The sequence below is a fragment of the Dermacentor albipictus genome, chromosome 1 (assembly GCF_038994185.2).
Source record: "Dermacentor albipictus isolate Rhodes 1998 colony chromosome 1, USDA_Dalb.pri_finalv2, whole genome shotgun sequence".
In the NCBI taxonomy this organism is placed as follows: Eukaryota; Metazoa; Arthropoda; class Arachnida; order Ixodida; family Ixodidae; genus Dermacentor; species Dermacentor albipictus.
In genome coordinates this window covers 230,258,664-230,274,516 of record NC_091821.1, presented here as the reverse complement: position 1 = coordinate 230,274,516, position 15,853 = coordinate 230,258,664, and the positions used below count along the sequence as shown (strand labels likewise).

General features: G+C 40.2%; 1 protein-coding gene across 2 annotated transcripts in view; it reads right to left on the bottom strand.

Moving 5' to 3' along the window:
* Nucleotides 1-204: 204 nt before the first annotated feature.
* The window catches only part of Tango6 (transport and golgi organization 6), a 33,658-nt gene continuing 18,009 nt past the window's right edge, over nt 205-15,853 (bottom strand). For both annotated transcript variants that reach the window (XM_070531023.1, XM_070531024.1), the window contains 10 exons: nt 15,222-15,295; nt 14,848-14,957; nt 12,182-12,370; nt 11,589-11,700; nt 9,505-9,699; nt 9,313-9,429; nt 7,840-8,551; nt 5,706-5,857; nt 5,516-5,626; nt 205-452 (listed from right to left, as the gene is read on the bottom strand). In XM_070531023.1, coding sequence (XP_070387124.1) covers nt 255-452; nt 5,516-5,626; nt 5,706-5,857; nt 7,840-8,551; nt 9,313-9,429; nt 9,505-9,699; nt 11,589-11,700; nt 12,182-12,370; nt 14,848-14,957; nt 15,222-15,295 — 1,970 coding nt within the window. In that variant the 3' untranslated portion in view covers nt 205-254. The remainder of the gene's footprint in view (nt 453-5,515; nt 5,627-5,705; nt 5,858-7,839; nt 8,552-9,312; nt 9,430-9,504; nt 9,700-11,588; nt 11,701-12,181; nt 12,371-14,847; nt 14,958-15,221; nt 15,296-15,853) is intronic.

The following is a 15,853-nucleotide window of genomic DNA, read 5'->3' as shown; positions in this document are numbered from 1 at the left end:
TGCCGATATGCTCATTTGTAGCTAATGAAGAGAGTTGTTTTTTTCTCAATGCTCTGAAAAATAAAACAGGAGTGGTATCAGTATATTGCCAGTGAAAGAAGAATGGTTATTATAATTATAAAATGGTCCATGCTGAATTTTTAAAGTCCTTATACACCTCTTGCATTGTGAATCTTTCTCTATATAACAACACACAAGTTTTTTATTCAGGGCAGTTTATTGACACACAAATAACTTTAAGGGCGCATACTCAACTAGCTTCCACCGGGATTGCACAAATCCAGTATTTGAATACGTTTTTCCATACGAGGTTGGGACCGTAAAAATTCCTGTGTTGCAGAGTTGAGGTTTTCAATAGCCAATTGGGCCTGTATTTTTGTCACATTGTCAGGTGTGGTGGCATACAAATGCTTTAGATCTCGATAGATGACTTTCACTTCATGAGGCATTACCTGCAAGATAAATGAGATGACACACAAATGAAAGCTCTGTGAACCATCTTCATGCTTTCTATTCGTTTTCGTCTGTTTTTGTAAAGCTTACTCCCCTGCTTGGTCTTTGAACAGCAGTATGTTGTAAGTAAAAAATAATGGGTAATTAAGTAAATAACTAAATAGATAAAGACATAGCTACAAAATGCTTTTTACTTACAAGTATTACACACAGGTGCCTTCTCAGGATAACGATCACAAGTATTCAGCTTGAAATCTTAGACAACGATTATGAATTTAGCAATGATTCTCAAAAAAAAGAAAGAAAAAAGAAAGCACAGATTAACTTATTTGAAAATTGATTGACCTATACATTGGGTTTAACATCCACAAGCAACACAGGGAGTACAAGAGATACAGGTATAGAGATACAATCAACACAGGGGCCATGAGAAGGACTATGGATTCATATTGACGAGCTTGTGCAGGCATGCGTGCATGCGTGCACGCACGCACACACGCACACATACACACACAGTATGCACTGTATCTGTTTAGTGTCTTGATGTGAATATTGTCTGTAAATAAGGCATGAATAATTTGCATAAACTGCCATGCTTTTACAAATATTAACACTATAAAGAAATTGCATTTTTGCTGCACACATTTCATTCTGATGTCCTTGCATCACGAAAATATTCTGTGAGTTTCAAAGACTGCAGCATGAGCCAGTCTAATGCATAACTTCAGTCAAAAGTTTGTGAAGGAAGAAAAAAATGGTTCCTCAACAATAGTTACATAGTACATATCGCAGTATATTTTGGCTGTCGAAATACGACTAAATAAAATACCTATTTTGTGGTGTAATTTGGCGTTCACGGATTCAGCTCCAGCACTGCACTCACTTCACTGCCATGTAGTGCACAATGCTTGGTACAGTTAAAATCTCTACCTCATGCCGGAAAATGACCATAAAGATTCCAGCATAGCTACAAATGTATAACCTGGCACCATGGAAATCTGGTTGTTGGCGCTTTGATGTCACATGAGCTAGTGCAGTTGTGGGTGATTGTCTTTATTAAATTGTATGGAGAGTCACAAAGAATATGTTCAAGGGTCTCCTTGTGAACAATGTTCACAAGTAGCATTGTCGGCCACTCCAATGTGAAAGGCAAAATATTTTTTTAAAGCCATTCCTAGCCAAAGGCTACAAGCAGGAGAGAAAGAGCGATAAATGAGGTACGAGAAGCAGGGAAGTTAACCGGAAGACAGATATCTAGCTTGCTACCCTGCACTGAGAAAGATAAAGAAAAATGCACATACGTAGAAAGAGAGGGAGAAAAAATACAGAACACACACACACACACCACGCGAGTGTCACAGTCATTCAGACAGGTTGCTTGACCAGAGATACTTCAGTAGTGCCTTCTTCTAGTGCAGGATAGCCCTCCCTGCATCAGACCAGATAGTATATGAAGGCAGAGTGAAGAGTCCAGATGGTGCAGTGGGTTGTGTTGAAAACACGGGGTGTTTTACACGGAGGACGTGATGTCTCATGCAAGCATGAAAAGTTTTTTTGTGACATCTAACCTTGAGAACAGTACCAATTCCTGGTGTGCTGTCTCCTAGAGCCGATTGAGCAGCGACATCAGCATGCTTGTCACCTATGATGCTGCAGTGACATGCAAGTCACCAAGACTTGATCTGACACCCTTCATTGGCTAAGGTATGGATGAGTTCTCTAATCTAAAAGACCACTTGTTCATGCCGTCTATGCTGCAGGGTTGATACTAGTAGACTGCAGTGCTAACTTTAAGTCACCAAACATGTATCATCTTCAAGGTAGTTCTTGGCTGACGACATAAAGTGCAGCATGAAGAGCTGCAAGTTTTGCAGCCATCGATATTGTAAGGTGGCACACTTTGAAACTGAAATGGTGACTCTCGCTGGGAAAACCGTGGCTCCAGCCGAACTCTTCAGAGTCGTTGAGGCATCAGTATACATATGGATATGGTCAGTGTGCTACCTCACAAGAAAAAAAAAGCAGGGTTAGTTTTTGAAAGCAGGAGATTGCAGCTCAGATATTTTTGATTTCTGGTATAGTGAGGTGCACTCCTGGTCAAACAAGACGCCAAGGAGGAATCAATGGTTTGTTATGGGAGTGGAACCTGATGGATGGCTGGTGCAATAATCAGACATTATAGCACAAAATGATGTCTATTGTCTTTCGGAAGGCAAGATGATGGGAACAGGCTTGGGCAATGTGCCTAATACACACTTTCAACAGTTCCAGGGTAATGTGTGTTTGTATCGGATTGTCCCAGGAGATTGTAGTACAGTAGATTCCCAGTAAATGGAATTGCTGGTTAAATGGAACAGCCTTTAGTATACTGATTGGTTTTATATTTGGATAATGCAAAAAACTCATTAATTGGACCCAAAATTTTTACAATTCTTGGTAAACGAAACAAAAGATGCAAGCTTTAAAGTATTTTTTTTTCAGAGAAAGACAAAATCTGATTTTTATTCTGCAACATCTGTTCTTTACGCAGAAAGCCAAAAACTTGACAGATATTTAATGCATAGCATGCGCAGTTTGGACAGCTTGGTGGCACCACCACTTGCCCCATAGACGGGCGAAATAAGAACGACTGAAATTTCGGACACCTTACAGCATGCCATTTCATAATTCGGACTCCAACAGCATGACCTCGTTCTAATTCTGCCAGAGTCAAGCAGTAAGAGCAATGTTCTTGCTTTGATACATCATCGGTGCCTCTTCTAAATCAAAACTAGTGAAGCCTAGCCAACCTTGAAGTCTTAAGAAGGATAGGTGGTGCAAGGTTAAAACCAACAGAAGAAATAAGAGGGGACAGAAAGAGTGCCAAATTAGCAACTAATTTTATTCAAGGAAGCACCCAATATATAGGCATAGTACATGTGCAAAAACATTACACTCACTGCACATGCACGAATGCTGTAAAAATAGCTGAAACTGCAAGACCAGTTTGGTGCTCTTTCCATTTCCTCTTATTTCTTCGGTCGGTTTTAACCTTGTGCCACACATCCTTCTTAAGCTATGCGCCAGGTAGTCCAGGATAGTGCTTGGCTAAACAATCGAGAAGTCACCTACCACACTCAAACGACGAAACAGACTAGCTGCCATATTCACTTCTTTATTTTTAACATGTCGATCGAGCATGTCTGTGTCATGCAAGTAAGTGTGTACGACATAGAATGCTACACCTCTGCACTTCTCTCTCAGTAAATGGAACTCCTGTTAATTGTAACATATTTCTCCAGTCCCTTGAGGTTTTGCTTAACGAGATTCTACTGCAGAATGGTTGTTGACGCACATTCTGGCAATCCAAGATAAACTGAGCCTCTTGCAGAGCGTGAGTTTGAATGGCCCGTAGTGCACGAAGGTTTGTTCTGCAAGTGTTGGCCAGTATGGGCAAGCTGTATCTCAACAATCCTAGGAAAGCCTATAGAATTCCAACATTGCACGTACTGACATCCCCCCAAAGTTTTTCCACCCAGAAACTTGAACAGCTGGGAAACTGGTTTCAGGCACTGTTTCATGTAGGTCATGTGAGGGCTCCACAAGAGGTCTCTATCAATGAATATACCAAGAAATGTGGGAATGCTTTGTTCGTTAAGAGAGACAGCACAGGATGTCAGTGAATGCTGAGTGAGCACCATCGGTGCCAATTTGTCTGGAGAAATTCCAAGGCCTTGGATGCAAAGGAACACCATTCTCATAGGAGCAGCATCTTGAAGACTTGCACGTACCTGAGGACATGTCCCAACTGAAGTCCAGACACATTGTTGTCTGCATACATTGATACCTTGATTGCTGTTGGCAGGTGTTCAATGAGGTCAATGGGTGTGAGGTTCAACAGTGTGGCGCTTAGTACTGTACTTTAAGGAACACCTTAGCAGGTGTAGTGTCATGTGGTTGGGCTATCTTCAGTACACACAAAGTAACCTCCTAATCGAGTACTAACTAGATCAACCCCCAAAGCCAACCATCTCACGAGGATCGAAAATGGCCTCATGAAATAAGTTATCATATGCCCCCTTGACATCCAGAAATAAAGTAGCAAATAGGAGCAAGATGGAGGCTTGAAGTGATCAACAGCGCTTGAACAAGGAATGCCACTGTAGTCAACATTTCGACAAAGGACCAATGGGCTTGTCTTTGAAGATGCAGATAGTTGCTTACGTGATTTTTGATGCTGGACATATGTAATACTATCGATTACAACATTACCTATTGATGAATGGTCCACAAAAGGCCAGCCATGGAGTTCTAGGTAAACGATGTGGCTTCTAGACAAGCGGGCAAAGGTCGTCCTCTCCACTACCCTTCGCACACAGCCAGCCAGTGCTGTTAGGCAGTATGAGGCAAGTTCGAGAAGAGGTTTGCCATGCTTCAGGAGTAGGACCAAGCAGCTTGTTTTCTATTTTTCAGGAACAATGCCAGCCTGCTAGGATACTTTGTAAAGACCTAACAGTTCACTTCATGCCCACTCAGGTTGCTTAAGGCAGGGCACGCCACTTCATCTGGTCTTGGTGATGAGAAATGCCTGCAAAGATTGAGAGTTCCCTCATGCTCATCCATGGCAAGATTCATGCAGCCATCACAGGAGACGGTGATGTCATGGGGGTTGGGGTTGAAGGTATGCACGTTGCTTGCACAAGAGCCTTCTGCAACATTAGTATCTCATCACTCCTGGAAGAGCATCAGAACTTTGAATAGAAAGTTTTGTTTAGGAAGTGAACACAGACCATGCACAGCTCTCCAGATGTGCGAAAGTGGCTTTCTGGAATCTAATGACTGGCAAAACATTGTCCAATGTTGTGATGTCAACCTATTCATGTGACGCTGGACTTTCTTTTGCAAAATAAAATGCTTGAGATGAAAATAAAACATACCATATCACTTATGTGACTAATTATCAGAAGCAAATTGTTAGTTCTTTCATTTCACATCACAGTAGATTTCACTTGCACCAGTAAAAGCAGAAAAGTGTCGGTGCTGTTAGTCATTATTACAGATACTACACATTAAGAATACTTACTTGAAATATCCTTTGACCCATTCCTTGAATAATACAACCTAGAGCCAACACAGCAGCATGACATACCAAGGCATCAGGATCCCTGATGAGGCCACGGAGACAATTAAGGATCTAGCAGAACAAAAGCAGCAAGTTTATATGCTTGAAACCAGTGAGTTTTTGAAGGAAAACATACACAAACAGCCTTTACCTCCTGTGTGATTGGAACAAATGAGTAACCAAGCTTTCCACACAATTCACCCAGATTAGATACGGCTGAGCATCTGATGACTGGGTTGGAGTGCTTTGCAGCGCACAAAAAGCTGTTCACCAGAAGGTTTCGGTACTTTGGAGCCATATCACCTATGAATGAAAGACAAACACATTGCCATATAAAAGGAGCAGAATGGCAACTTATGTCCATAAGTTTTTAAATATATGCACTATTTAGATGCGTGCACAAATGTTTCTACTCAAAAACAGCACTCAATAAACAACTTATTCCATAGAACAAGATCAATTTCAGATATGTCACAAAGAAAGGCACAACATGAGGGCCATCACCAGATATACGAGTAGGCTATCTAGCAAGGTACTCTGCCTAATCTGCTGATTACACCAGAAGGTCAAAATCTAGAAGTCAATGTAAGTTAATATATGACGTTGAGTAGCAACACAGAACAATTTATTGCAGTCACACAAAACACATTCAAAACGCAAGCCTGCTCCATACATTCTAGAACCCCTAACTTTTCTTCAAGAACAGAAATTGCAAACAGGGCTTAATTTATTTTATTTCAAGTATTTAAATGTGACCATCTGAGGATCGATGACTTCCATCTGTCTCCATTATATAGAAGCTCCAAAACCTTCCTCAAGCAGTTCATATCTTGCCTAGCAAAACATGAAGTTCTGTTAAAAACTACACACAAATCTTATTTACACATAATTTTAAAAGAATTTAACCTAATGAACAAGCAGTAGAAAACAATGACGATCAGGCATGGTGGGCCTTCCATGATTCCTGCCATAGTCACCACTGCAATGATTGCATTACCTATGGTATGATGCAATTAGCATTCTTAAGATATTTCACGCACTTTCTAGCACCCATGTGCCTATTCACCTATGGCTCTAACCGTTTTCCGGCCTACTTGGGTCACTGGTAGTTATTGTTCTAATAGGTAGAGTATTCGGCTGCTGTGCTGAGGGAATTGAGTTCAAAACCAATCGTCTCAAACCAAACTTGGCTCACTGGGTATGTGCTGCTTTTCAATGACAAAAAAATGCTTTAAAATTTCTCCAGTGCTGGGCGGATTCAAACCCATATCATATATATTCAAATAATTTTGTCTGAATATATATTCACACATGCCATGCACGGGCTTCACAGTGGCACTGCAAGGAGGCCCAGTGCGTTCAGAAAGACGCAAGAGGAGCCCAGCTGCATACACTCCTCATACATAACATGTTTTGATGGTGGCAATGCGGTGTGTTGCTACTTTGCTTCACCGCTAATCGCATTATTGTCGATATTAATTGTGAGGTGGGTCCTGCCAAATTTTTTGCCCTTCATGTGAGCACCTCTATGACTCACCAGACACTACAGTGTTGCATCTCTTCACGAGTGGCACCATGATGCCAGCAAAAGATGTGATGTCAATAGGCATGACATGTGAACTGAACTCTCACGGTGCCATCACAATTTACTTTACACCATCATGTTTACATTTTCCCTTACTCGGCTAACATTTTGACAGTATTCTTGACAATTTTATTACTCCTTCCAAAGCTTATAATTTCTTTGCCAATGCTCACTTTTCCCATTTGCTAAACATCTCGTCTGTATGTATTTAACATTAATTCTCATGTGTCAATGGGTAAGCGTAATGTGAAGCTTTTCTTATATCAATAACACTATGACAAAGTAAGCTGCTTTTGTGGACTTCAGTGAATATCACATGACACTTGGAAATATAGAGCACTGCCATCCAAAAGGTTGAATGTTTGTTTGAACATTTGTTTATTGTTTCATTTGTTCAATTTCTCTTTTAAATTACATGTATAGCATGTTTGCATCTCTTACTTACATTCACAATTCAGCATGATTATACCTGTATCGATTGTGTGTATTTTACTAATGAACCTGTACAGGTTAAGTGCCCACTGCTTACATAATACCTCTTTTGTTAGGGATCTCTAAGGTAATAAAATGAAATGAAATTTAATTAACATTGAATTCCAATGCTAACCTTGCAAATTAATCATTCATAGCAGCAGACTTTGCCTGTTGAAAAAGATAGACTGTCAGGTACTAATTCAAAGCATGGTGTGTGAGCACTCACCAAAGTTTTTGGTGACTCGCAAAAGAACCTCTCCCAAGTTGAGGCGTGCTTCCACTGAGAGCTGCTCCAGAGACAGCTGCTCTGCCAGCCATGGAAGCAGATGGTCCAGGTCTCTCTCAACAAGAACAGACAAAGCTTGAATGGCGCTCAGATAGACATATGAATCTTCATCTTGAACGCCTGAGTGGCAAGCCTCAAGCAACTCGTCTCGCCGCTGCCATACTTCTGCACTGCCCTCTAGAAGCATTCGGCGCAGCTGAATAAATGCATGACCTCGGATGGGTGCCATTCCATCATGCAACTCGCACCATAACTTTTCAAATTCTGTGCCTCCAGTAGCTGGTGGGACTCCTGATGATTCTGGTGCCACCCTAGCAGTTTCCTCTCCAAGCTGTTGTTGAGAAGCCTCTGCAACCACTGTTTCACTGCTAGGGCTGTCATCAATGGACAAAATGTTAAATCCAGCTGCAATAGCAGCCAATTTCTTTTGGCGTGCAGCTTTGGCATGTTTATCATCTGCCACTGGTGGAGCAGAGGAGCCAGAATTACTTGTAGCACTTGGCTTCTGTGGAACTGCTGCAACCCCTTGGCTTGCTACTGACACCTGCAACTGGTGTGCTAGGTTTCTTATCTCGGGGCTACTATGGCTACCTGACAAAGATGCCAGGCACTGGTTACATTGTTGCCACAATTCCTTATTCTTTGCTGCTGCCTTCAGAGAGAAAAGAAAATTTGGTTGCCATCAAAAATTAAGCAAACCCCTACTTTAACTTAAGATCACATACACTCTCAATACACATATACTACTATATTGTTCCATTTTCAAAATTTATCCACTAGACGTAAAATATTTTAGAAGTAATTATGACAACTTTTGTTCATAAATTGCCCTAACGCACATCTCTTGCACGCAGTTTGTTCTGTTTTACCCTTCAAACTTGGGCAGTGAGCTTCCAATACTACAACCTCAATGGGACATGCAGGTTTGGTACAATTTGTCCCAGGTTCAAGTTAAAAGAATGGTTAAATATGCATGGGTGTACTTTAAAGCTTTCAATGTGGTTGAATTAACACAAAGAGCAGAGTATAAGAGGTTGGTAGCACACAAATAAATACTGTAGTTTTCTATGTTCTAAATTTTCGCTGGCCATAGTGGCTCTGTAGCTATGGCATTCTGCTGCTGAGTACAACGTTCTCATCAAATTCAGCCTGCCATGTGGCCGCATTCCAAATGTGTTAAAGGGGGGGGGGAGGGCACAAATCTTGCGTACATAAATTTTCACAAAGGTTATGAACCACAGGTGACTAAATTCAAATTAATATGCAGTGCTCCACTATGGCATCCCCCACAATCCAGAAAGCACCTTAGGCATGCCAAACCCCAACAACTAATATTTTTCTTAGGTCCGAACATAAAATACCTACAACATTTAGCACCTGTCAGTCATACATACACTGTAAATATGAACATACCATGTCTTCTGTGGAGATCAGGAGACTCATAAGTGTAAGGCAGAATACAGTAGATTGTAAGGCCAGACTGCTGATTTCAGCACTCTTCGATAGCTGGGTAACTCGGTTTAATGTTTCCTGTACAAGAGCAGCAGGATAGAGAAAAATTGTTTATCTTTTAAACTGACCAAGGATATTAGGCAATGCACTTACCACAACAAATTCCAAGAGAGAGGGCTTATTTTGTATTAGAGTTTCAGATATCAAATCGGAAAAATTTTCGATGAGGTGTAACAGAAGTAGGTTGTCCTTTACGTCCTGTGAGTTGAGCTCACACTGTGAAGTAGGTGGTAGAACTATGTCGTTGGTCTCTCCTGACAGAAGATCTCCAACGGCCCCAGTCAGTTTCTGCAACAATGTAAGCAAGGTTGCTCACCTTAATTTAACAAACTTGAATGAGTGCCATAATTTAACAGAACATGAGAATGTCCCTCAGCACAGGACTTTACAGGGGCAACCCTCAGCTTGAGATTTCAGCGTGCACAGCCCACAACGAAAATTAAGAATTTCACCAGTACAGAACTACACTGTGCTAAATGTAAACTCCTGCATAGATGGTTAACTAAAAGCAAGTTAACTCAGATGACATGACAGCTTATCCTTTTCACTATGGAAGACAAGCTCAGCTCAAAGTATTACTTGGCAGAAAACATGAAAGATGAGCTCTGCTCTTCTAAGGACGTCTGGTGTAGCAATGCAGTCCTTAAGGCAGCTTCAGCTTGTCGACTGCTCATTAGTTGGAAAAATCATTAGACGATGCAAGGAGCATGCAGTTGGCACTTTTCTTGTCATCCTGCTGTCTATATGTATTCTTCAAAATAGTGAGCTAATGGACAAATCTGTTCACCGAGAGGACCATTTACCCCCAATAGAAAAAATAAAAAGATAGACTAATACAATGTGCCATTTGCCCAAGGACAAATAAAGCTCAGAAAGAAATAAGCACACAATACCCTAACTACAGTCTAACATTATGCACAATTCTACGTTTCTGCATGTTTACACAACACACTTGAAACTCAGCAGTTGAAAAAACAACGTTTCTATCTTTCTCAAAAGCCTTTAATGTCCGCTTTAAACTGCGAGACATGCTTTCTTTACAGTTTTGGAACATTCTAGGCTCTAAAATATGAGTTAGAAGTTAGAAGTCCACTTCTTATTAGTTTCAAACAGTAATTATATATTAATTTTATCATGCAAACTTAATACATGCTTTGCTTTAACAACTTAAAACTTATCTGAACCTCTTTTTCAGATGAAAAAAATAATTAAGTAAGGCCTCTTTCTTGGCAAGTCATTCAAAATCTTTTCCTGCCCCCCCCCTTTTTTTTAAGACACACTAGTACTGTGTGGCAAATTGCCTCCTCATCAATAATTGTTATGTACACCAGCCATAGAAATTTTACAAGTTTTAGACAGCACCAGCTATGTCCGCAGAAGTAAATTATTTGTTCGTTATGAGGATGGCAGTGCAAGACAAAATGAGAACAAGAAAGAAAACATGATGGGAGCTATCTTGTCCTTGTCTTTCTTTTGCCCTATGGGCTTCACCAACTAGCCTGGTTGTCAGTTCCATTGTCTGTAAATTATTTTATAATTGGCGTTGCCTCTATAATACATGTGCACACGAGTGGAGAGTTTGCTGTGTAACACACACTCCAAGTGGGAAACTAGGGGGAGAACTCAGTGGTTGGCATGTCTGACTACAGCCTGCACCTTGCTACTGGGCATGGATTTGATCTGTAGTTGTGCCACTGAGCTAAATTTCATTCTCTTCACCAAAACTAACAATAATCAATTAATTTTACTCATGTCCACTGGATTCTCATTGAGCTCATAATGGCTTTTGCTGTGGGTTTGCCCTCCGAAATCTGCACAACAGGGCAAAGGAGAAGGAGCATTTCATGTTTAAAAGTGGCAAAATCATCATGCAGATGGTGCTGGTGGACATTCTGTTTGTAGAAAACTTACAATGCCAATGAACTAAAATGTATGGAAAGTAAGCCTTATCAACCATTCCGAAAACGAAGAAAAGCACACAATCATTGGTAGGACACATTAAAATAGCGTTGTTAAAAGTTTTTATACTACTAAATTAAAAAATGAGACATGAACATTTAGTATTCTAGCTCTAAAAAATAATAAAAAACTAAAGGCGCCAGAATAAAGAAAAGATTAAATTTCTCACCATTAGAAAGATGGTGAAAGGTGCTCACATAATTAACAGGGATACTTACTTTCAGCAGAGACATGAAAAATATAACACATGATTCTTTCAAGCTGCCATGCTGGAACACCGAGACTGCAGCTAGGAAAGCTTGGTCTGACCGTTTCAGCCATTCTTCATCACTGGAACATGAAAACAGGTACTCTGTCGCAACACATTATCACATTTGAATATTCCTGTGCCGCTGTACTTGTGGAACATCACAATACATACGATGACTATTCACTATTCTTGCGCTATGTACGACACACTCTAATGGAGACAACAGGTATACTGACTAGGAAAGAAGATGCAAACTGACATCTCCTCTTGTCCCCTTTACTGTGTGCCGTAAATAGTGCAGGAACAATGAACATACATCAAGGAGCCCAATTCATTCCTCTGTTATGCACCATGGCTACCTTAATGACAATGAAAGCAATAACGTGTTTGAGTGCCACAAGGTTTCTAATGTTGCTTGAATAATAATTTTAAATATAAGACGACAGAAGTAAAGTAAACAGAATGGCATCTAAATTTGCAAGATTAAGATTAGCACAATGGCTGGAAGAAAACAAATTCGGACAAACATATCAAGATACATGTGACATGAGCACTGCTTACCTCAATGGTAAAAACCGATTGATTGCTTCAACGCCGCCAGAACTGCCAAGCACAAAAACAATGTCATCACGTAGTGTTGCAAGCGGAAGATGATTTGTAGCCTTGAAGAGACACCAGTGTAATAACTCCACTGCAGTTGTAGATGGCAGGCTGTGGTACACTGCACACAAAATTTCTTCACAAGGTTTCCTAAAAAGAGTATCATTGTGATTTAACCAAAAAACAGTGTAAAGTACAGCAACTGCTAAATATAAACATCAAGATATAAGTTGCTCAATTCAAATAACATTCCCATAACTCTTGAAGCACAGTCTTTGTCAAAACTTTCCAAGCCACTCAGCAAGTGATAAGATCTATCACCAGACCCTTTGGCAAGGCTTCTGTAGCACACAATTCTACTCATCCTTTATCATTCACCCTGTTGAGTGGCTTATCCTGTTGGCTCTGGCTTTATGTCGGCCATTGGCAAAGGGCAAAAAGAATAGAAACTGAGGAGCATTGTCATAAAATATAGCCCCTGGTTGTGTCACACCCTAGGAGACGGGCTAAAAGATGGTATCCTTTGTCATGCATATATTGCTGTGAAATATTCAGCTGCAATTCATTTTAAAGGAGTGCTGTATGACAATCTTTATCTTGTTTTTGTTGCTTTGTTGAAAACCCTTCAACTGTGTAATTACGCTATGGAGCCCCTATTTCCTGAGACCGCAACAAATAAATAATTATGTTACCTTTTGATGCAACCAGTTCAAAATGCATGCAAAGTACAGCGAAGCTTCAAATGTGAAAGAGAAGACTGATCAAGTCGTCAAAATCTGTTGCAGTGGTCTCGTAGTACCAGATACCACTGATGCTTAAAAACGCACGATGACCATGCTGCCAAAGGCTGAGTTCATTCAGCACTCGACAGGACAAGAAGGGATAGCATGTTGTCCTGGGCTTTCAAGAGAAGTGAACAATTGGAAGGGCCAATTTGGCAGCTTCCAGTAACGCTGTCATTGTATGGCCTTTAACCACCACAGGAGTGTGCTGAATTGGGCTGGTTGGTTCACGACGAATAAGATAAAAACAGCGCAAAGGACAGGGCCAAAACAGAGATGATGCACACAGCACTACGTACATCATCTCTGCTTTCATTCTGTCCTTTGCGCCATTTCATACCCTTCACCACACCAGGCTGACTGGCATGCTCTTGAGTTCGAGGTACGACTTGATTGCCACCTCTGCTTTCAGCCACGTGATGAGTCTTCCTTTTTATGCTTGAAGCCATGCTGAGCTTGGCATGCATTTTGGGGTCATATAGAAAGTGCTGTAATTATCTGTGGTGCTCTTAAGGAATTGGAACTTCGTACAATAATTGTTAAGTTGATAACTACCAAAAATTGCAAGAAAAGCAGGATGCAATATTTTCATGTCAGTAACCTTTTAATATAAGTAAATAGTAAGTAAGCCTTCGTAAAAAGTAAGTCTTCGCGTAATGCGAAGACGTGGGATCATTCCCCACCTGCGGCAAATTGTTTTTTCAACCACTTTCAATTCCATTAATTTATCATTTCTTTATTTCAGTTAGTAAGTATAATTATATATATATATATATATATATATATATATATATATATATATATATATATATATATATATATATATATATATATAATTGTTGTCACAAATGTACTCTCCATGGCCAGAAGTAATCAGTGGACAAGCTATTACAACTTTGCTTGATACGGAACTCTGTTTGGTTATTACAAGTATATAGGTTTCTCATAATATGATTAAAAAAATCGGGCTCCTCTGTTAACCCCCTTTCTTCTTGTTCTGACATAACGAGGGTCTCGAATCTGGCAACATTGATGCCTTCAGGTAGCATGTGTGGGTTTACTGACCAGTTGCCTTCACCCAAAGAGATCACGTACTCGTGACGCCTGCAGCAGGAAGGATGTTCCACATCCGCTGCCAAGGTTTGTCAGTGGTGGCGCTGGCTAACACTCCCAAGGTTAGTTGTAGTAGTAAAACATAAATACCCCAAAAAGTAGATGGGGAAACGGCGCTGAGGTAGCTCAATTGGTTAGAGCATAGCACGCGTAATGCAAAGATGTGGTATCGTTCCCCACCTGCGGCAAGTAGTTTTTTCAACCACTTTCAATTCCATTAATTTATCATTTCTTTATTTCAGTTAGTAAGTATAATTTCCTCTGTGTTGTCCTTGGTGTCTTTGCTTGTTGGCTTCTCATGATATGATTAATAAAGATTGGGCCCCTCGGTTAACCCCCTTTCTTCTCACTTAATGTAAGTAAGGAGTACACAAGCTGTGATGGGTACACAATACTGTCATAAATGTATGATCCAAATGTTGTTCTTGTAAATGCAGGAATGAGCCTCAATTCTCCTCAAAAGACCACTGATCTTTCTTTCAAGTTTCTGAAATTGATGCTTCTGATAAGGATATCTCCTGATGAGGGAATCTCCTCATGAATCTTCTGCTGTTACTGTAACACTTTTACAAAGCAATCTAAATCATGTGCCATAAATATTAAGGAGCAGTAAAGGGATAAACAAAAATCTAGGAAGCAGCATTAACAGGAAGTGCAAGATACAGCGTTTTAATGTAATAAAAACAAGAACGCTGCCTACTGCCATTTCAAGTAAAGCTGGTAAAAACTCACCGTAGGTAAGATACAGTGTTTTCAGTGCAGATGGTGATCTCAAAAATTACTGGAAAAACTGGAACTATTGCTTCAAGAATTGGATGGCTGGGGTCAAGGCAGGAAACAATCTGAAAGTAGTATCAAGATTAGGAATGACAAAATGAGTATTTATGCTTGGTAGCCCTGTGAACAATGCATGGCTACACTTTGGCTATACAGTTCAACATGCTGATTAGGTGTCTGGTGAAATCTCGGCAAGTTTCAAGGACATCTGAAATTATAATAATTAAAGATGTAAATCCTGCTAGACACCTGACATAACTCTTTTTTTTTTTAGCTTGAAAACATATAGACTAAGTAGCCTATAGACAAAGGCAGGCATAGAACTTTACCTTGTGAATCAATTCAATGCAGTTTCCCAAATCCTCTTCTGATGCAACAATATCATTCAAGGACGAGGCAGCACCTGGATCAGACAAAATGTGATATGCTTGGCTTTCTTTACTCTAATATGAGTGACATACCGTAAATGAGCTATTTCTTGCAAGACCCTTTTTTTTTTCAATTCTATTCAATGCTGAAATTGTGGAATTATTCATTGACAGTAAATTTTGTATGATGGTCATGCTGCCAGAGGGGTGCTAAGTTCGAAGTGAGTGCCTTGTGTGTCTAATTTCTCTTGATGACGCTTGTCTAATGCACTGCAATTTATCAACTTTGCACTTTTGAACATTACAAAAAAATAATTTACGACTTAGATAAAAAATCTGCTTTCTGCAGTTGCTAGATTCTAAAATTTTCTTTTAAGTTTGACAAACCTTATCAAAATTGGTGCAGTGGTCGCTGAGAAAAAGAATTTCTCCTTCCCCATGTACAGCCAAACCCCGCAATAACGAAAACCCTCAACAACGAAATTCTCGCAACAACAAAATATTTCGAAGTTCCCGGCAGAGGTACATAGGAGCACATGTATTTCATATCGCCCAACAACAACACATCTTCAACAGGCAGCGCCTCGACAGCG